The following is a 22,763-nucleotide window of genomic DNA, read 5'->3' on the forward strand; positions in this document are numbered from 1 at the left end:
CGGTACCGGAGTGAAGCCTCTTGCCCAACTCTTTCTCACTATCTAAGGAGAGAGGCCAATGTTTTCCTCATTATTTTGTGTTTGCTACATACCTCTCCCCCACTGTGACTGTTATTTGACCTGCTGTCTGCTCAGAGACCCGGAGGGGAGGGGAGAGGGAAATGGGGGGGCCAAGTCGTGGCTGGCATTTGACTCCGTTTATATTCATTAGAAAGAAACTGAGAGCACTGAATGTGCAGAAAGCAGCCTCTTTGGACAAGGAAAGACTTTTTTATTCTGTGCAGGAAAGAAGCGGGTCCTTTTGGGTGGGCTGAAAGGGGGCTCGTTTCGGTCAGCAGAATGCTGCTTTTCCCTTCTCTTTTGAATTGGCATGTCACTAATTAATAGACCCTCAACCCAAAGTTTTAATTTAAGGGGAGGTGCCCAGCAGGGGTGCCCTTTTTCACCAATGCTGTTTGCTCTTGCAGCTGCAGTGCTGGCCTGCCTGGTCATGGATAATGAGAAAATACAGAGGATTAGAGGGTGTAAGGGGGGGCGGTAGACAGGCAGATTCTCTACCCCCTCCCTCCACCTAGCTCAGGGGCGGGCAATTATTTTGGGCAGAGGACCGCTTACTGAGTTTCGGCAAGCCATCGTGGGCCACATGACAGGTAGCCCAGGGCAGAGTAATATTAATTTTCTAAATTTTTTAGGGGCCCCGTATGCCAGATAGAATGGCTTGGCGGGCCACAACCCGGCCCCCGGGCCACATTTTGCCCACCCCTGACCTAGCTCTTGATGCAGACTTGTACCCTTTGTATGCCTGACAGGGCCCAATATAGTGTTGCCCATGTGTTTAGTCGAGCTTTCAATAATAGTATTGCTTCTCAAAATTAACCGGGGACAACTCATCAGGATGGCCTGTCCGGTCTCAGAGACCAAATGCACTTCCAAAACACCTGGGCTCTCCACACAATCGAAACAAAACCCTGCGGTGAGAAGCCTTTTCAAAGCAGATGCCGTGCTCAAGCTTGCACCCTTGGCTTCAGGAGGAAAATACAGTCCCAGGTTAATCTCCACGAGCAGGGAGTTTGGAAACCATCGTGCCGATAGCGCTCCCCAAGCGCAGGCGCGTCTGCAGAGATCTACCTCCTACAGAGGAGGCGCAGTGCACCCATTGATAGATCTCTGCTGATTTACACAAGGCAAGGATCAGGCCTTGGGATTGGCAAGTGCCTTTTGCCCAATCTGGGCTCCCGTCTACACAGCAGAACCGAGAGAGCATCCAAACGCAGGGATAAGATGCCCTTCCAACATTTCCGACCGAACTCGGATCGTTCCTAGAAGTTGCTGTTTCATAGGGTGGTTTCTGCCTTTCCTCTCTCTCGTATTGAATCCAGCCTTTCAGGTTGCAAACAAATTGTAGAATTAAGTCGCCCTTTCATATTGCCATCCACCTGAGGCTTGCAGAGTAGTTGACGTGCAGTAAGGCGTTCGGGCTTACAACCACCCGGTCGAGTACATTAGCCACCTTGCTTTGCAGATCAGCGAGCTGAAATACAGTGACGTTAAGAGGCTCGTCCCAGGTCACATGAAAAAGCTGTACAGAGGCCTCAGGAGTTCAACTGCTTATCGTTGCGCTTTCACCACGAAACTCCCCTTAAGAGAGCTGTATTTGGGGTGCATTTGTATCATGTCTGCTGCAGGTCTGACAAATTCTTCTCTTTTTTTTTTTTTTGTCACGTTATTGAATATACGTCACTGTGTTGTGTTGCACATTGGATCTGGCATGGGCCTGTGCTGGATAGTTAATGAGACTGTATTATAAGAATATATATACATACTGACACTGTATATTTAGTTGAGCTGTGACACTTGAGTCACAACAGGACTGTGAATTCTTCCTCTTGAATTCACTGTTGAATTCTTCCTCTTTTGGCTCATCTAGGACCCAATCAAACTCCCCTATAGATCAGCAGAAAACATTTAGTTGACTCCCACGTGTGTTTGATCAGGCCCTGGCTGAAAGTGGCTCTCACCTCCCCGTGTCCACTTATTTCACTGTGCACACCGATCTGTTGGATTTACTGTAAGAACGAACTGTGTGAGCAAGTGTTGGGATAAGGTTAACTAATTTCCAACCCAACGCTGGCTCAATGACTGGACATCAGGGATTAATGCTAAAAGGAAATTATATTTCACCATAAATGAACAAAAGTATTCAGACACAACAGTTACATTCTGCATAGGATTTTAGTGGCTGAAGGGACCTTGCCTTATTAAGACTGTCCTTTCCAAATGCTATACCTAGCTACTCCTCATTCTGGGTTTCCCCCTTCAGCCTTTCAACGTGCGCAGACCTTGGCTAGACGGGAACAGTCCTTTCGCGCACAGGAGCTTCCTTAGTGGCCCTTCGGGGAAGGATCAGCTGTCAGGCGAACAAGCTGCTTCGATAGTTCGAAAGCACCAGCCATCCAATGCAGTGAGGAAGGGGAAAGGCAAAGTCTCCATAAAAAGTCTTAGCTACTGCCCCTTTACGGTAATTTTTAAAACTCCCATTCCTGAAATCAATCCCCATTGTTCTTCCGGTTTCTGTGAGCAGAGTGGGGGAAGGATGGGGCGAGAAGTGCTGCGCCCGGGTCGGAGCAGTCTCTGGGTCTTATGGAAACAGCAATTCAATCCTAAACCTAGGAGCAGATTTAACAATCAGATTCTACAGAATTAGACATTGCATAAACATTTCACGCTTTTTTTTGTTTCTCCTTCCAGGAGTCCATAGTTTAGCCATTCAGTCCTGTGCAAAGGTCGTGTTGTTATGGGTATGGCCTGCAAGAAATGTGTTGCCTCAGAGCTGCACAAGTCACGCGGACAGGACAGGCTAACAGCCAAGACGGCTGATTCACAATCTTGTCAGGATTTTGCTGCTTGTGTTGGCTTGACTGCAGAAAGAGTCTTTGCGTCACCAGGTCTATGTTCGCCCTTTAAAAGTGTTCATGCAGGTGTAGCTTCCAGAAAACTTGTGGATTTCTTCAAGTGCCGACTGCGGGAGAATGCTGCAGGGGAAGCAGAAGGAAATATAAGCCCGCTACGCAAAACTTATTAGAGGACATGTGTCAACACACACACACACACACACACACACACACACACAGAGTGTAGTTGCATTGGCTATTGGGAGCAGGAGGCAGGAAGGCATTTCAGCATCTATCAGGCAGAAGCATCGAGGGCCCTGTCCTGCACTGATCTCAGGAATACGACGTTACTCTGCAGTTGGCACGCCTAAGCCCTAGGGTAAAAAAGGGCTATGCAGTCTCTTTCTAGAAAGAAACAGCTTATTAAATAGGCCTTGAAAGAAATCTGTTACCATTAAGATGTCACCTTTTAAGTCCCCTAAGTCGCAGGATCCTGTTCGATATATAAAACCTGAGATCTCCTACTGAGACTCAGGCTGGACGTTTCTCTTGATGTCTAGCCCTCTAAGCATTTAGCTTTCTCATCATGTCACGCTGGTATTTTTGTCGCTATTCTTTTGTTGGCTACCGGGTTGCTGAAGAGCTGCTGTACTGTTCTGATGATAAATGACCTTTTCTTTCCCTCCCCGGCAACCATAAAATTTGCACTTGACTTACAATACAGGGTCAATCTATAATTGGGTCCCGAACACTGCCGATTTTTGACTTGCAGCAGTTTTGTGCATGCCATAAATAAACCACGTTGGGATTTTTTTTTTCCCAGCACAGCTCTTATTTTAGTACTTTTGGTGCATTTAAACCATTGTCAAGGTTTTTATCTGTAGTTACGAATGTATATTTGGTGAAAAAACTGTTTTTCCTCATCTTGAGCCTGAAAATATGAGGGAAACTTTTAAGCATCGGGTTGATTTCAAATGGGAACAATTTTGTCCCAATTTTGTTAAGAGTAATTCCTAATAAAATAGAGAGCTGGCAGAGAACTGCGGCTTCTCTGCTTGTAGGATCTCCACGAAATTATTGAGATTGCCCCCCATAAATGCGTTTCTTATGCCAGAAGGCAATCAGGACTCATAGTAGAGATATCATCTTTTATTAGACCAACATGATTTTTGCAAAAAAAATTCTTTAATTGGAAGCTTTTGGCCACAAACACCCTTCATCAGGCATTGGAGAAAAGTTTGTAAAAGTTCTCCTGGGTAGAAATGAAAGTTCATATTTAATCGGATTTCACAGAGGAGTCAATAGATGGAAAAGGCCTCTGGGCAGGCAGTTCATAGCTGGTATAGCATATTTTCTCATGCCAAAATATTTAATGATTTATTTGTGAATTTTGCCTTTCTATCTGAAATGCGGGGTTTCTCACTTGGTTGTGATTGGCTACACGAATCACAGGACACTGTGTCAGTTCTCTAATTGGACGACCTACACTTTCAGAAGGGTTTTGGTATAACTCCCCAAAGGAAGCTCACTAGAAACTTGCTTTCCTCACTGGCTCAGTGTGAGAGGCTGGGATTCCCTTTCTGGAAGCAATTTGAAATTCACCTAAAAAGGTAATTTCATGAAAAAAATAAGTCATTACTTTCCTTATGATTTCCTTTATTTTTTTTTATGTTCTCCTGGCTTAATGGAAACAGAAGAGAAAGAGCGGGCTCTACACATAAATGGTGAGATGCCTATTTTATGTATGTTGTTGAATGCCTGCAGTCTGCAGAGAGGGGCTTGAACTAGTTAACCAGGCCGTTTTCTGGAAATGAATGATCAGAGCAGATCTCGGCTCTCTGAGTTTTGGGTGCTGAATCTGCTTCCAGACTGGGGACATGTACCCCGGGGAGATGTCCCATCTCAGGAAAACTCTGCAGTCAGCCTCGCCACGTTTCCTCCTCGTCACTGATGCCCGCTGTTTCCCGTGGGACTGAACAACCTGACTTTTGATCATGACTGTATCACGCGACTGCCCGGGTGAGGTTTGACTTAGTGGACAGAAAAAAGGACCGTCTGCCTAAAAGGCAATATGAGGAGGTCAGGCAGGTGCGAACAACAAAAGAAATGACTGACCTTTTCAAGATGACAAGGATGTTCATTGTCCAAGGCAGGAGAAGCAGGGCTTGGTTCATCTGAACGGCTTCCACTGTCCTCCTGGCCACTGTCTCTGGCTTTAGAGGAGGGAATAATTTGGGAAACCTGAATGAAAAAAAGAAAGAAAGAAACTGCTTACCTGTGGTTTTGGGTACGACAAACCAAGGCCCTTTTGCTTCCTGAGCTATTGGTGGCCACTGGCATACGAATACCTGCCCCCCCTGTGTTGGCAGGGAGGGTAAGTCTCTGACCCTGCCACCCTCACACCTGTCAGCACAGCTGGGCAGGCGGCGGGGCGGAGGGAAGGCAGGAGAGGCCACAAAGACCCCAATGCAGGGACCTGCTCAAGCAATATTCTGCATAATACTGCTGGAAACTTAAAGCCACAATCCTGCCATTGCAGAGGGTCTACTCTCCACCCTCTGCTTGGTTTATCGGCAGGTGAAGGATGAAAACAGCTGCTCCCTGTTCCCTTTGGTACCAATAATATGCCTTCCTAATACTAATGATGATATTCATAAATGCCACGGATGCACAAACTGCATGAACGGTTCACGCAGGGAGCTTCTGCTCCAACCCAGGTAAAAGTAGATTTGGTTAGTCATCAGCCTCTGATTTGGGTTTGCTTTCACAGGAGCTTGCAACAAGGTGCCCGGGAAGTTCTCACTGAAGTCAATGGGGCTGCCGCCATCACTTTGGCAAGGAAGAGCTGATCCCTTCCACGGCAATGAGGAAGGGACTGGATTTGGGCTGCAGATCCCCAAGGACTGTGCAGATTTTTCTCCTCTCTGAAGCGCCTGAGCGGTCAGTTTGTTTTCTCTTGCTGACTCACCCCCCCAGCCCATGCAACTTTGCTTCCAGTTTTCTCTGCAGAAGCAACTACTCGGAGGACGCCCTTTCCTAGTGAAGGCAGGCTAAGCAGTACATGTCAGGGAGCATGAACGTGCCAGCAAAGCTCAAGAACCAGTCTGATGAGTTCCAGGTGGCCAAGAGTGACCCTGTGCTCCCAGGCAGCCAGATGGGACATCAGATTCTCTTAACTAAACGAGGCATTAATTAGGAGTGTGTTCTGGTGATTCATTCAAAATGAGATGCTTTGCCCCAGCTCCTGTGGACTGACCTGATTCTCATGCCTTGAAACATCTCTGTGCTGGTGTGGAAAGGCAGCACTGTGGTAGCATTCACTCCGGGGCAGTCAAGCAGCCCCAAGGTCAAGCTCTCCATGAAGGCAAAGGACGACGCTTTGGAGGTGCAGTAGTCGATGGCCCCAGGGATGGCTGACAAGGCCAAGACAGAATTCAAGCAAACGATGTGTCCGTTCTGCAGCTCCAGCATCCGGGGCAGGAAAGCCTTGGTGGTCTGGAGAAGAGTGAAGAGAAAACCTTTGTTAAGCAGCGATGCAGCATGAATCCCAGCCCCTGGAAAAACAAGCGTGGTCACATTGCGACAAACTGGGGGTCTTGTTGCTCCTGTGACTGTTTGCAAAAGAGGTGAACTTAAGCAGACGGCCCAAAAAATGCATCAAATCCCCAAGCCAAACAGCATCCAGAGGCCGCAAAGTGTGCACGCTGTACGTTTAGGAATGACAAAAGCTTGGGTGACACCAGGAATGACAAATAACTGCTTTTGTGTTCATCTAATTAAAAACCAAATAAGCATACTGCAGGCTCCATAGCTGTGCATCTGGTCACGCTTCTCGCATGTTCCAGATGTGAGCTGAACAGAGAGAGCCTCCTCCGTGGGCTTTAGTTTTCTCCAAGGGACTCGGGTTTGTTCTTGTAACGCTCAGAGTGGGTGTGAAAGAGCATCAAATACTGTATAATTACTGGAAGCCTTTAGTATGCTATTTTTGAAGAAGGAACTGAAGTCAATTTGAAGGAATCTGTCAAATTCAATTTTTTTCTCAGACCCCTCTCCTCTGGCCTCTGCCCTTCACGTTGTTTTTTCTGGCTTGTTTTCATGTCGGGCTGATCTTACTGAGAACCGTTTAGAAAGATCTAGCAGGAGAGCCGCGTTTACTGGCTGCAAGCTGTCACTCTCGTTTCCAAGTCTGACTACGCGGGATACGGGAGCTTATCTTACCCAGAACTGTCCCAGGGTGTTTATGTGTTGGGATTTGAGTAGCGCGTCGTCGTCGCTGTCCATCAGGCTCTTTCCGTGAACCACGGCAGCATTGTTCACGAGGATGGTGATATCACCCACCTGGAAAAAACAGGAAAGGCAAAAGGATTAGGGAGACAATGGGTTACAGCAAACCCTCCCTCTCACAACTGCTACGCTCACTGTTGGCCTGTCTACGAAAGTCTGCATCCGTGTCCTCTGGCAGTCTAACATAAGGGGCCTTGTAATCCTGCTGGCTGCTGCAGCGTGCCCTTGGACAAATGAAACTAGCTGAGGCACGGATACCGACTTCTGCACAGATGCGTGCTCCCTTTCCTCCGAGGCAGGTTCACAACAGGTTATTTGGGGACCAACCAGTGTTTTTAGAAACAAAGACAAAGCAGAGCGAAAAACATGTCCCTTACAAAGAGAGGGTAAGAGGAGGGCGGGAGGCAGCTGGAACAAAAGGGACCGGGTTTTGATAAGGATTTTAAAAGGCAGTGTCCTCAAAATCATCAACTAACTACCTTTACTGGGTGCATGCTGTGTTTGTCCCTTTGTAATTCTATAGTTTGCAAACTGTAGTTCAGTCTTAGTGCTATAAAGTCATCTGGATACTTTCAGAAAGGTGAAAAGCTGGATTCAGGATGGGACGTTGATTTTTTTCCACCCACGAGTTGTCCATCTCAGCTCTTTCCCCACTGAACTCTTTGGCTACAGCCTCAAAATCCAAACTTCATGTAACTCGAACTCTGCTAGGCTTGCGTTTTGCATCGGTGTCATACCCGTACAAAATTAGTGTGGAAGGTTACCACTGGAAATGAAGTCGGATTTGGTAGCAGCGTTGTGTCAGCTTTGCACAGGGGTAACTGTCTGCCCAAAGCAAGAATCGGGCTCTGTCTTCGCTGCCATAGGATCTAGGAGTTTAAAGGCCAAGCCATTCACAGAAAGATACAGATTCTCTTCTTCCCGGTTTCTTGGAGGACACTTCCCACTTGCTAAAGATGGATGGGTTTTCCCTGCTCTGCCCAACAGCAGATTCACCCTAAAGACCAACCTTTTCTCGGACAGCTTTGGCTTGCTGATAGACCTCCTCTCTGTTTCCCACATCGCAAATGAAGTAATGGCACTCTGTTCCCATTGTCCTGATCTCCTCTGTGGTTTCCTTCAGGCACTTCTCCGTTCGACCCCACAGGATGATCTGCAGCAAAGGACATTTGTAAGAATCTGGACGGTTCCTGCTTTGAATCTAAAACAATTAAAATCTGTTTCTAATTCCAACAATTGGACAAGGAGCTCGAGTCGTGTTTGCACGGCCTGTTCCGCCACATTGTTTGCTTTAGGGCGAGCACTAAATGATTTTTAAACAACGACGCTTATATGCAGCATGGGGGTAGGGCCACGCAGCAGTGGAGGGTGCTTAGTGTTTCTCTGTGATAGTGGTCTGTGCTCCGTACCCAGCAAACGTCCTTGATTTGCAAGCAGCTCTCTGAACTGGTAGCCTGCTGGTGGCATCCTGCAATAAATAAACGAACCAGTCCCAGGAGCAATTATTTTTTGAACAATAATTTTTCACACCCACAGATATGGGGGGTGAACTTGGGGTGGAAAGTCATTTTTAACCCTAAATATGCTGTGGAGATGTCAGAGCAGTGATCCAGCTTTCTTTTGTTGTCCTACGTTGACTACTAGGCTTTGTCACTGGTCCATAGCAAGGTAAAATAGTTTAGTCGGCATGCCAAAAGTAACAGTTTGGAGCACTGATAACTTGCAGACTGTTATTCTAGGTGCATGCAAACTGCAGGCTCACTCTAAAATAATGTTGTGGTTTTACACTAAACCCACAGGAGCAAGGATATTTGCCAACTAGGGAATTCAGGCGAAGATCAGTCCATCAGCTTTGTCCCAAACTAGCCTTGAGAGCCTCATAGCACCTCCCGAAATATGCCCAGAATAATCCTGTAACACAGGGGGCTGTAAGGGGGGAGTGTTAAAATGCAGCAAGAAAGAGGCATTTTTCAATTAGTGGCTTCAAAGTGTGTTTTACATCCTTTTGCTAGTAATATAGGCTAGATCTCTTCTATGGTATTTGCTTAGCAAGCTGAGTTAAACACTTCAGGATAGAAAATTTCCAGTGAGAAGACTTCTAACAAGTCTGAAAGGCTATGTGAATAAAAAAAGACACAGATTTGATCTCTAATGAAGACACAACAGGGAGAACCTTGCTCTGCAGCTCTATAAGATCAGAGACATTTCGATGTGGAAAGGACCGAACTAGTCATCAGTTCATCTCGCAGTGCAGGGCTGTACCCAGCAGTACGTTTCCTAGTGACTCACACAGTCTCGTTTTAAATGTCTCAAGTGAGTGACGGGGCTTTCACCACTTCCTTTGGAGGTTTAATCCATAGTTTAACAGATCTCACTGACAGGCAGACTTTTTTTCTCCCTCTCTTTTGCTACACAGCTTAAATTTCCCCTTTCTTTCAAAGCACTGGTAGTGGGTGGGTTTCCACCTTCCCAGATTCTCCCCCATTCTACCGCGGACAAGCAACCTTTGCATCCTCCACGACATTGCAAGTTGATATTCACTCCTCGTTTTGAAAATAGCAGAACGACCAAATGGGGTGTGCCCATACCCGCATTAAAAGCACTGACATTTTCAAGAGCCAAAAGGCAAAGTAATCAAGAGATGAAAAGCAAAAAAAAATTTAAAAAATACCCCCAGTGCCTACAAGTGAAGGTTTGACCACAGAAACTTCCACAGCAGATAATATTTTCAATGCAAAATTATTGTTTAGGATAAAAATATGAGACAGGAAATTGTCAGGGCCAAATGCTTCCCTCGAGAGGAGCCTTCTATATGGAGAACTGGAAAATTGGGCTTCGAACAGAAAGGACTTTGTAATCTTAGTGATGGCTAAGATGCTTCTGAGCAGGGACCTGATCTTCTGGAGCACAGCGTCGTCTACTACTTGGGGTGAATCTGACTGGTGTGGTGTTGTTTTTTTTAAAAAAGGACACTTTGCCTTTAAGATGTTAGCAGTCTTTTGACTTTTAGGTATCTAAGTGTTGAAAAGAGCAAGACAAAAGGTACAGAGGCTGAATTACATAACTGCCTGTAACTCAATCCCCGGAGTCAACGGGATGACTCTCGTGACAGCACGAGGAGCCAGAACGTACAGCATTTCCTCCCCACGATCAATCTCGGGAGGGAAGTTTTCTCTAAAGCAACAAGCAATCTTTAGGAACTGTGCTTGAGCCTACCTCACTGTAAGTACAAGGCCTGATTTTCTTTTACAGCCAATGCCCTTCAAATGCAGCCAAAAAAGAGAGAAAAGAGCACCCAGGTCTGATTCAGCTTCCTTAATTAGTTAAATTTGAAAACTAAGCCTGTTCTTTAAACCATGGGGAGGGGGCGGCTTTTATATGCATCTATATAAACACATGCACCTGCAGACCTAGCAATAAATAGAGATGCCAAGGGACTTCTGAAGGGACCATTGTTTCTTTGGAGGGGTGTTGAATACGCTCAGTTTGGCTTCACAGTCAGACAAGGTGCTGAATTGCCTTCAGACCTGCTCAGAGTTGCACTTTCATGCCCCATTTGCTGCAAAGGGATAACCAGAAGATACAACAGTTCAAATGTTGTTCAATGACTCCTATATCAATGCTGATTCAGAGAAGCAATTGAGCCCATGTTCTGTTTGGCAGTAGTATGTAATGGTAAAGCATAAACCCACGTTTCACTGGGTTTGCTCTTGGAAAAAAAAAGAAATACAGGAGGTAGCTTCAGTACTAGGAAAGTGGGTGATTAGGAAGAGACTTCAGAGCAGCCAACGCCGGGCCTGAGCCCTATTGTTGGAAACCTTGGCTCAGGCAGGAGGTGGTATGCAAAGAGAAATAGGTCTCTAGCTTTAATGAGCTTTAAGTAAATAGCCAGTCCTACTAAAACCTTGAATCAGTACAGTATGCGTTCGCACTTTTAGAGTGGTCTCCTAGTCAGCCCCACAAGACGACCTTGTATCCTGTTATCATGAACCACAGAGAGCTTTAAAGAGGATTGCCCCACTTCTAAGAGGACTTTGCTGAGTTCTTGCCACTGAGTACATGGACTCGTGTGGGCCCTTTCCTATGCTTTGCGGATGTCCTGTTCACTCCTGGTCTCTGCCCTACTCCAGCTCCCCAACCCTGGGTGCCCCACGCAACTCTCATGGCACCTCCCCTTGCTGGACGTCAACCTGAAGAACGTGCGTTATTCTAGGCCAAGGAGCACCTCCAAATGGGTGAGGTGTCAGCATCCAAAGTTCAGGGGATGACCGGTTTTAAAAATCAGTTTCCGAAATTGGTGGAGGGGTTCAGGACTCTGGATGCCCCAGTGTTTCGGGGTTGGGGCATCTGGGATGCTGCTGTGGCCCCCCTTTCTTCCAGTGAATAAGAGCTGTCTTCTAACCCGGTAGCTAGACCCAAGAGGTAGCGCGTTTCTCGAGAGCGGGATAAATGCCTGCCTGCGAGAGGGATGCGATGGATGGCAGGAGGCAGAGAGATCCCGTTCCTTATTCCACGGCACGTCCGGCGGTTGCAGGGCTGCCCGTGCATGGTTATTTGGAGGGTGGAGGGGGAGGAAATTGTAATCCCTGCCACGAAGATCGTCTTGGATAGCTGGTTTCCCATCCTGGAAAGAATCCAGCCACTGTGGCTTTTTCCCTCGGCCCCCCGGGAAAAGACCCCAGCCACTGTGGCTTCTCCCTTCGGCTCCCTCCTGCCTGCCCCCTCCCTACCACGCTAGACACGCTCTCCTTTCAAAAAGTTACTGACCAGAAAATTGTCGAGGGCAGCAGCCCAGCGAGGCGGTTAATCCCCGCTGGGGCAGAGCTGCTCACGGAGGCTTCCTGCCCTGCGGTTACCTCTAGGTGACCCCAATGGTGGGCAGTCAGGGGGGCAGGTGGGATGTCAAAGCAATCGCGTGGGCTGCAGGCTGCTTGTGTCAAGCCGGGAGGGTGCGGGCAGCGGCGGAGAGTTTCTTCCTACTAGCCGACATCTGAAATATCGGGAGATTTACGACAGCAGAGGCTTCCCTTGAATTGCCCCTGAAGAAGCTAATGGCTGTGACATCACAGATCACTGCCGATTTTCGCAGGATTTATTCTCCGGTTTGGTTTGCAAAACAAAGCTGATCGTTTTATCTCTACTACCACCCCCGCCCCCTCCCTGTCCTCCCAGGCAAATCACAAAACTCCTTATCTAGCCATAGGAAAATCATTTCAGGCAGAGTAGTAGGCACAGTAGACACCCCTCCACTCCCCACAGACTCGTAGGCATCCTTAAGTCTGAATTTTAATGTGCTAATGAGACAGGCTCCTGGGTGGGAGGGGAGTGAAAGAGGCTCGTCTTAAGGAGAGCGTGTTTCACCAAAGGCTGCAGCATCGACCGCTTGCTGGAAGCCTAAAGGGAGTCGATGGGAATTAGGCTTTCAATTTCCAGAGAAATATTGGGGGCCTGATTTGTAGTAACTGGTTCAGATTTCAGACCCCGAACACAGGTAGGTGACCAGCCCCAAAGGGCTTGCCTATCCCACGGCAAGAGCAGGTGCCAAGAAGGGTGCGTCTGAGCACGTCCTACCTGCCTGAGTCTGCAGGCATGCTCCGGGCACTTTGGCCCAAGAAGCTGGCGAGATGATCTATAGCTTATTCCCAGCTTGTGGAGGAGGCCTACTAGGAGTTTTCATACGGTGGAAAGCAGAATAAGAACAGGACAAGACTTCTATTAGAACAAATAAAAGAGCTTGCAAAAAAAAAAAAAAAAGGAATATTTTAAAGAGAAGCAGACACGTTGCTGCAGGGCAGATCTATAACCCTAGGCCTTTAGATAGAGACTACAGGGGTTTGCAGTCAGTTCTGCATGATTTGCAAAGCTATTGTTTAGCCAGGTTTTTTTTTGCTAGCATAAGCAAGAGCAACACCAGAGAAATATCAGGAATAAAAATGTCCCTCTATTTTCAGTAAATTCAACATGTTGTATCTGTCTTTTGTCTCTCAAGCAACCTCTTCATTAGGCTATGGCTAGATATGAGGCCATATCCAGAACGTTTCTGAGGGAAAATATATACTATTTAACACCTCTCATTGTGTGATACACAGGGTGTTTTAAAGGAACAGTGCTCATTTCCTGATCTTAAACATCAGAGCAATGCAGCACAATAATGAATACAGGCATAGCTGGACCTACATTTGTATCCCATCCCTGCACTTCATCGTGGACATAGTGGTTTTGTTTGCCCGTTAGTTTGAAGACACGAGGGAGGAAGGCATTATATAAAAATATCAGAGCGCCCTTCCTGCCCGATCTCATTACTGCTGTATTCACAAATTGCAACAACTCTTAGCCACAGATTATGAGAGATATTCCGTGTTGGTAGGACAACACATTTCAGCCCCTTTCAACCTCTTTCCTCTGCCAGAGAAACAAAAGTCGCTCTGTTTGAGCTGGTGTTTGCAATTGCCCAGGCTGCTAACCTTGTTCAAACAGAGAGCCTTTGTGTGCCCAATACTGAAAGATCCTGCATGGTCTTAGGAAATACAAAGTGTAGATAATCCATTGAACTATTTCAACCGTACCCCAATATATCTGCAGAGGCCTGGCACTTGCTTCTCACAATTGGCCTCCCAAAGACATTCATTTTAGTGTATACCATGACCCTGGGACAGTTGTCTATATCCGGGAACGAACATGCCTAAGCTTTACAGCATGAAAAATGTTAATGTATTTAGTTTTAAATGGCATAGGCATTTTCTCCCCCACCCCTTCCACTCCCTTGCCCCCTGGGTAAAAACCAGACAAGTTGTTTCAGGAGTATTTCAGGGGAGAGGCATGCTAGAGACGTGATTACAGGCAGAGCGAAAGGTGTGGCTCTTCAAAGTGAAAAGCCAACTTTTGCTTTGGAAAGAAAAAAAAGAACCTTTTGATGCCTGGAGTAGATCGAAATACTTAACCAAGCGCCTCGGTGACACTTGTATGAAATACAAGCAAACAAAGCAACGCTCTGCCATTCCCTACGCTGGAGAGCAAACACCACAGGTACACGGCGGGTGTGGAAAGGTTACAGGTGACTGTAGGGAGACCAAAAATGCAGCTTCAGAGATATACATTTTATACATCAGCTTTTCTAGCCGAGGAATAGTGACATTGGGTTATGTTAGCAAGCCTGATCTTGCACAAACACACTTTAGGGAAGAAAAGGCAAGCCGGACTAGGGCATGAGCTACATTGGGAGAGCATTTAGAAGCCAGTTCAAAGTCTGAGTTGAAGGCTAAATGGAGGAAACCCCCCCCAAATATTACAGATAGGACTAAGGTTGAGAATGGAAAGAAAAGAGATAGGTTGAAGTAACGTGATCTAATCGGTCCCTTCCAGCCCTAACATCTATGAAACGATGAAACATGGGGGTTAAATGCTTAAAGGCTGGGACTTTTAATGGAGACTTATGGAAGCTGGAGGCCAAGCGTCAAAAAAGGTGCCTAAACCCCTATTGATTTCAGCTGGAGTTTAAAGCTAAATACCCTTTTGGAACTGCCCTTAGTGCCCAACTTGTATTGCATGTCAGTGGATCATAGGCGCTCCATCTTTAGAAGTCTCTGCTCTTCTGAACCTTGGCTCTTTGTTAAATACCATGGATAAATGAAGTTGTACCTGCAATGTCTAAATCACTACTGAATTAGTATTTGGGATGTGTAAAAGAAATGGAATTACTGCAAAGGCTTTACACAGAACCATGAATTGTAGAAATGAAGGGCTGGAAGGGACCTCGAAAGATCACCGAGTTCACCCCCCCCCCGCTCTGAGCAGGAAATGATCAAATGATCCCAGCAAGGTGGATTCCTTGAGGCAGTGCAAGCTCCTTCTGTGGGTGACAGAGAGACTCTTTCTTTGCACACTAGTCCATTTACACTAACAGCTAGTAGCTTATGCCTGGTCAGTAGATTTGCTCCCTGGTTTATCTTATCCCAGAATCAAAGCACAGATCTGTCTCATGATGGCAGGCCCTAATGATGCTGGGATAGTTGCTCACTCCTCTTAAAGTACAATCCCATCTTGGGGGCACACCAGTGGCCCTGTAACCCAGAGGCAGTGTGCTGTATCTGATTGTTACAGAGCAAATAACAGTGCCATGTGAGATGGGAGCAATGAAGAGAGGTCAAGAAAAGTGACTGCAACCCTCTAACTTCAGTGAAAGAGGTTTCTAGGAAGTGCCTTTAGTTATACTGGTGCAAATGCAAAGTCACTGCAGGATTTACACTGGATTGGAGAGCCCATTTGAGTCTTCATGAGGTGAACAGTAGTTTTGCCAAAAAGCTTCAATAGCAGCACAACTAGCCCCACGCTGAGATCAAATCTCTCAGATCAGACATCACCAATGAACAGTCTGGTCCTGTACTCCATGGGTGCATCTACACGTGCAATTCATGCTATTTGGCTTGACTGCACAGTTAATTTACTACCTGCATATGCAGGTACTACATTTACTGCATAGTAGTAGACTGACTGTGCAGTAAGCGCCTGCACGTGTAGATGGTGATGCTTTACTGTGCAGTAGATTAGTCTACTGTGCAGTAAAGTGTCTCATGTAGACATACCCCACGTGCAGCTGCTGGACTCCTAAGGCGTTTGGCAAACCTTTACGAGGCAGCTTGCGTAATGACCATCCTGTAAGAGACCACAGGCCTGGCTTTTATAATGAATATTCATGAATAGCATTTAAAGGATAAAGGTCACTTTTTTTCAAGCTTGGAATCAGAATTCTGTGTTTGTTCTTTACCAAAACCCAAAGAGTTGTGTTAGAAATCACTATGAGGTTTGCTATCCTATTCATCTAAACCCAGGCCAGATGACAAATGTACTCTTTTTTTTCCCCCTACAGAGATGAAAAAGGGGGTTAGGGGAAGTAGCTGAAAACCATGACAAGAAGCATGCCGTCACCTGCTCCCAGAAAATCACCTGTTCAATGGAGACCCTCCTTACCATATTAAAAAGGGCCCTTATGATTTTCTGCTTGCATACAGGAACGTCTGACCATTTCCCTCCAAGGAGGTGAACAAATGCCTACTGTTCTCAGGATCAAGAGTACTTAAGGGCAGGTGGCCTCATGCTGATTTCTCTCCAGTGGGTTTCCAGTCACTTTTGTCTACAAGAGGAACTGCAACTCCAGACTGCCTAGGGAGCAGCACTTCTCAGCTCTGTTGTAGAGAATGGTAGGGGAAGGGGAAGGGTTAGGGTTGTTTGCAAGAAGAGGTCATGCAGGAGTCAGCCTTTACAATCCTATTAACGCTGGGACAGGGTCAAATGGAGTGCACGTTCCAACAAAAGCACCAAGTGGCCACAAGCTGTCACCCTGCAAAGGTTCAGGGAGGCATTTGTGGAGGAAAAGAAATGACAGCTTTTTAACAGTGAATTTCTGCCACACAATGTGTAAGAGCTCGCCTCTGACCACAGAAACAAAGCACACAAAGAAACAGCCAGTAATAAAATTCCCTGGCCCCAACTAGACAAAGCAAAAAAGGGAGTGGCGTATTTGAAGGGATTAATTTTTAAAATGTATTTATTTTAAGTAGGGCTCTGCAGAAATATACTGGCAGAAATACAATGAACTGGCTTGTAAAAATAACCGCCGTGCTGCTGCCCTTTCCATTCACTTCGCATGCCAATACCATAAGCCAGATTCATATAAAAATGTCCATAGACGTTTCAGGAAATTGTGAGGGGTTAAACAGGCAGGTGCGGAAAGCACTACGGTGCCAGGAAGACAGCCGACGGGGCTGAGGGGATGGAAAGTCAATAAACACAATTTTAAAAGAAAAGAACAAAATTATTGGTGTTGCTTTGGGGATATGATACAGCCAACATGTACAACTTCAAATATGCTAAACTGTGGTCACCTGTATGCTATTCCCTCCCCCTCCCCGCCAATGTACCATCATTATTTATACTTTCCAAGGTAATGGGCTCCCATGGACCATGACACATGGCAGATTTTAATATGACTGTAACAGGATTATGCATTAAATACAATAAAAAAGTTACACTGACGTTGAGAGTTGTAAAGTAAGAGGAGATGGTCAGGTTGTCCATTCATATTAGGATTAGGTCAACATTTTGGGCAAAAGGAAATCTGAAATTTGAAGATAAGTCATGATTGGTCACTTAAGTCACATGGCATTATGCTCGTCACCTGACTAGGGTTAAGTACAGACATTTAAAAAGCCGGAGCCTGAATTGATTCAATCTTTGCAGGCTAGTCTAACCTGCATAGATTGAACCGATTTGCAAGTGAACTGACATTCAGTTTTGATTCTGGAAATGCAGCCACATGTCTGCAGTGGCTCAAGCTAGAAGCTGGGAGATGCTAAAACAAGCCCTCCCTTCCCTTCCACGGCAGCCATAGGGCTGGAGGGAAGCTGACCTGGAGGGGAGGGTGTGACCAGGCCCTGACAGGCCGCTGAGTATGATTAGGGAGACTTGGGACTGGTAGGGGCTGCAAAGCATCCTGGGATGCTGGGGGACTCTGATTTAACTTGAACCAGGAAGGGGTCTGGGACAGAAGCTCCATAAACCGGTTTGACCTAAATCAGTTAGGTCTGTACTACATTCAACCAGGTTTATCTTAAACCAGTTTTGGCCATTTTGAAACCAGTTTATGTGCACTGAACTTCTGTTGTGTTACAGGTTTAAGCCAGTTTCTCATCACTTAAACCGGTTTATGTGTAACTTCTGTCCCTAGCCTAGATGAACATAGCACTTAAAAATCAGGGTTCTGACTGAACCCTGTGACTGAAACCGAATTGAAAAACAGCCTTTCCCTGGGTGTTTCGAAGTGCAAGCTATAAAAGCGGAGCTGAGAAAATACAAAGTCCTGTATGTTTGTGGAAGGAGGCTGTGAAAAAGAAAGTCGCAACGCAACTGCAGCAATTTATCAAGAATTCTGCATATCCATTTGGGCTTGTTTTTACTCCACTATCTTCCCAACTGTTCCTGACTTTTGGCCTGATTCTGCGAGGTGCAGAATACTTCAAACTTATAGCAAAGGCAGGAGGCAGCTAGGGTAGCACCTTGGAGAATGACTTCAGGCTAATGTGGCTAACTATCTCTCCCAATTTCTGCTAAAGTTATAGATGAGGAATGCGGCACTATTTATTGTAACTGTGGGCGCATCTACATGTCGCCCTATGGTGACATAGTGCCATGCTACGGCAACATAGCAATTACGTGTGTCTACATGTGATCACCAGCTATATCACCGTAGTGGCGTGCTCCCCAGGTATAGCTCGCCGCTACGGCGACATAGTGGTGAAATCTCCGTGCACACTGCTTGCACGGCGCAGTAACCACCCATGTTTCAGGACGTCCAAAACAAGTACTAAAGCACGGCGCTGCAGCAGCATTGCCATATGGCGACGTGTAGATGCACCCTGTATCTACTCTAATCCGAACCATTGTAAGGGCCAAATGCTGAGCTATCACCAATAAATCATGAGCAAATCTATTGAGCTCAGTGAAGCTATCGTGTGTATTTACAGTCCATACCAGAAGTGTGAGCCGAGTTATGAATCTGACAGCTGAGTCCAAACAGCAACATGAAGTACTATTTTTGCAATATTACATTACCACATCTAGGCATTTTCAAACTCTTGTTTTCTTCCTTTGAACTCCTAACGAGGAACAGAGACTTACAGACACTTCCTTATTGCATCTCTGGTTCTGCAAAACTGATGGTTTTTAAATAAAAAAAAAATGCCGGTGGTGGTCAAGCCCATCAGTACAGCACTTCCTCTGTGCGAGTGGTAAACAAGTGTAATGATGTCATTACGAGCTGGCTGACCTGCCGATGAACTCGGGGCTGTAAATGAAATGCAAGGTGCCAACTGGCTTTACACACACACACACACACGCACACACGCACACTCATACTCGCGTGCGGGAGCGTGCGTGGTCCACAGACCAGTAGAAACCAGCAAAGCCCCTTGTTGCCGCTCAGTCCTTCAGCTTTTAAAGAGCCAAACGTCCTTCCACCTCCATAAACTATGCATTTAAACACAGGCATAATACACAGAGGAATCTCTTTTGTGCCTGGCCTCAAACCAGCAAGAGCAAACTTGCATCCTGCCACTTTACACACAGGCGAGATGTCCTGCAACCCCAAATCAAGAGCCTCATGCAGGGATGCCAGGCCCCCGGTTACACAGAAATGTGGGAAATGCTCCACCACCACTTCTGACAATTCATCGTTGCAGGGTTTTACCCTGTTCTACTAAGGCAGAGAGGAGTACAAGTAGGTGGATCAGCTGGACTGTAATATATGAAATAAAGTGAATTGCTGAGTGTAAATTTGCTTTCTAGAGGAGGCCATTCCTTTAACATTTCATGCAGAAGCGTGACATCTCCTTTTCAGGCAATAATGTGGAGTATCTGTTCTCTCTGTGGATTTTTTTTTGGGGGGGGGGGGGAGGAGGGAGGAAGGGAAGGAGCAGGGTAGCTTGTGAGCACATATTCAACCGAGCTCCAAGTTGCTAAAGCTGGATCTCCGTGTTTCCCGTTCCCTCTTCAAATCTGGAGTCAGCCAAGTCATTCGGTGCCTATTCCAATCACAGGGGTGGGCGTCTCTGTTTACTATTAGCAGGGAGGTTAAAAATCCCAGATCCAAGAAAAGCACTCATTTAATCTCCAAGCTGGAAAGGTTTGATGATGTGCTTTTTGTTAGTGTTTAGCTTTAGCACCAGCATTGTCTGTTCCTTGCGAGGGCAAGGAAAAATGAACCGTGCAGCCTCTTCCCTTGCTGACTTTGTGATCTTTTCTTAAGCCTTGTGATAGCTGAGGCTTACTTTCCAACCCCAGCTCCTGGAGTCCAGTGATTCCCTGATAATCTCAGCTTTCATTTAAAATAAAAGTTTCCCTTACACCCACAGTTGTGAAGAAAGGCTTGAAAGCATCTTTTGAGCATACCCTGAAGGCTGAGCAACCAGAAGGCATATTGAAAAAAAAAAAAAGGAGACAATTGTATTGATTTAGTTCAGCGGTGACTTGTGAATTGTGGGCGCTGATGAAGACTTCTAAAAATTAATGCAATTTTGACGGGCTTGAAAGTTGTTACATATCTGATGGTGGCATTCAGTGTGCTGTAGGAAATGAAAACGGGATTTTGGTCCAGTTAATAGCAAGTGGACTTGTAAAGAAACCCCAAACCTATATAACGAATGCCAATGACACTGGCATTGGCCTAGGGAACGAATATAAATTGAATGGGCCCAAACTTACAGAGGTGGTCTCATCTGGTCAGGGTTGAAACATGTCAGCCAGAAGTGACCCGTACCACCTCGGCCTATGCTGCATTCAGTCTGTGCTAAGGGGACTTCGATCTGCAAGGATCAACCCTTTTTTGAGCACTAAATTTATATCGGCATCTTGTCAGTGTGTAAAGCAATGAATTAACATTTTGCCCTGGAGAGCTGCAGCTCAACTGACTTTAGCAGAGCTGTGCTTGTGCAACTGAAAAGACTTCTTTTTCTTGCTAAGTGCGGTTCGGAGGCATTTGCTCAGGCCAGGTTAAAACCCACCAAGCCCCACGTTAACTCCACCAAGTGAGCGCTGTTGCAATGTTGTCAATGCACCGTACTTAAGGTAGCAAGGGTAGGGTAGCTGCTGGCAGGATGCTTAGTTAATTATGTATAATTTATGGCTAACCTAAAAGGATGAGCCATTTACATTTGTTATAAACTCTGCCAAGGTACCCATCTATTCTCAAGTGTATTAATTAGAATCAATTTAATCCTTACCAGGACAGAGGTCAAACTATGGATTTGACCTTTTTCTGCTGGCGTCAGTGCTATCAGCCAATTGATCTGGCACTGCCTGGGTCTGACTTGTGCAAATCTCCAATGTGTTGATATGATGCTTTGAAGAGAAGAGCCTGCGGCAGACTCAGAACACCCAACTGATCACTTCTGCTTTATATTCCTGATAATAAGCCCTGAGATTTGCAGCCTTATGGAGAACAAGCCCATGTTTGCTCTCTCTCGGGGGCTAGCTCTGAGCAGCTCTTGATCTTTGAGGACTTGCTCCCTTGCCTACCTGGAGTCCTTTCTAAATCTATCCTCCAAACTTACAAGTATCGCATTTGTATATTTAATGCAGTCTAGAAGCAGAAGCAAAAAAAAAAATTTACTTTAAAAGCAAGTTGATACGGGCCACCTGGCTCTAGAACCAGAAAAGGAATTGGCTTTCTGAAGGAAATCACCACTCAATATTTCAAACTATTGGCTTGAGAAGACATCAGAGTTTTATTAGGATTGTAGACAGGTCAAGAGGAATATAAACTTTCTTTCTTTCTTCTTTGAGCCCCTCCCCTGGAACTGACTCTCGTGCCTCAGTTTCTCCATCTGCAAAAGAGGGGCAGCAACACTTTCCTGTCTTACCAGGGGGATATTATAGACTAAATCCCTCAGTCCAAAATGTGAAACCCACTTTAGATGCTGGTGTACTGGTTTGTGTGTTCCCTTTTGGAAGGGGAATGATGGACTCAGAACTTAGCTCCTCCAAATATATCCACAGACTCTTCTTTCCTCCTCCTCTTCGTCACCCTCCTTTTTATGACTGCAACCAACATGACTTGTAACATTGTGGGGATGGAAGAAGACGAAGGAAGAGGGGAAATGTAAGGTTTGTGATAGATCAAATGGTGCCTCTGGACAAGACTTGTTGGATCTAAATAATTTAATCTCATGCTTCCTTTGTCTCCCCCAGCCTAGCTGTTGTTGGTCTGCTGATCTTATGTAGGTATCAAAGCAAAAGTGTGACTGTGTTGAGGTCTATGAACCTCAGAGCAAGGAAATGGTTAACTGATGCTTTGGGAAAAGCTAGGACGCTGTGGCAATCACATGCTCCGGGAAAACCAATCAGGAGGCAGGACCTAGCCTACAACAGGATAAAAAGGGAGGCCTGGGTAGTATGACCCTGGTTTTGAAACCAAGAAGGAGCTCTGGTGCACAGAAAAAATTGGTGTGCACCCTAGCAGCTATTGAGAGATTAGCTTGACTCTATGTAGGAAAAAGCAACCCCTGGATTATAAGAGTTGCAGGGGAAAAGCAGTTTTGGGGAGGAGAGCACTAGCAAGAGCTTGAATGGGCTGGAAAGCTTAGCTCAGTTGGGATAGACAGAAGCCAGTGGACAAGGCTGGTATGGGTCTCCTCTCCCCTAAATCCCTTGTGCCCTCCACCAGCATGGAGGGGATTTATAATGCTTGTCTGTTCAGAAGTACATGTGCCTATGGTCTTAGGGATAAGGGACTTTATGCTCTCACCAGCCTAGCAGAATGACAAAATACTCTAAATACACACTTATGGGCCTGAAAAAAGACCAAGAGATTGCATTTACCCAAAGAACCAGGTCTGAAAAAAGACCATGCACTTAGCAAACTTCAAGCAAGCTGTGCTCATTAAATACAGAGTAACCCATTTCAGCTGTGGTCAGGGCTGTGCTATTAGCAGCTCTGGCACTAAATAGGCTTCTATCACCTTCAAGGGTTTTAATGGCAGCCTTTTGACACCTGCTCCCCCTTCACCCTTCCTGGTGCCAATTATAATGCAGCAAAGT

General features: G+C 46.0%; 1 protein-coding gene across 1 annotated transcript in view; it reads right to left on the reverse strand.

Moving 5' to 3' along the window:
- Positions 1 to 234: 234 nt before the first annotated feature.
- The window catches only part of DHRS3 (dehydrogenase/reductase 3), a 30,905-nt gene continuing 8,376 nt past the window's right edge, over positions 235 to 22,763 (reverse strand). The window contains exons 2-6 of the mRNA XM_006018824.3: positions 8,185 to 8,328; positions 7,110 to 7,229; positions 6,148 to 6,386; positions 5,007 to 5,132; positions 235 to 3,032 (exon numbers count right to left, since the gene is read on the reverse strand). Coding sequence (XP_006018886.1) covers positions 2,948 to 3,032; positions 5,007 to 5,132; positions 6,148 to 6,386; positions 7,110 to 7,229; positions 8,185 to 8,328 — 714 coding nt within the window. The 3' untranslated portion in view covers positions 235 to 2,947. The remainder of the gene's footprint in view (positions 3,033 to 5,006; positions 5,133 to 6,147; positions 6,387 to 7,109; positions 7,230 to 8,184; positions 8,329 to 22,763) is intronic.

Source organism: Alligator sinensis, unplaced genomic scaffold, assembly GCF_000455745.1.
Source record: "Alligator sinensis unplaced genomic scaffold, ASM45574v1 scaffold569_1, whole genome shotgun sequence".
NCBI lineage: Eukaryota > Metazoa > Chordata > Crocodylia > Alligatoridae > Alligator > Alligator sinensis.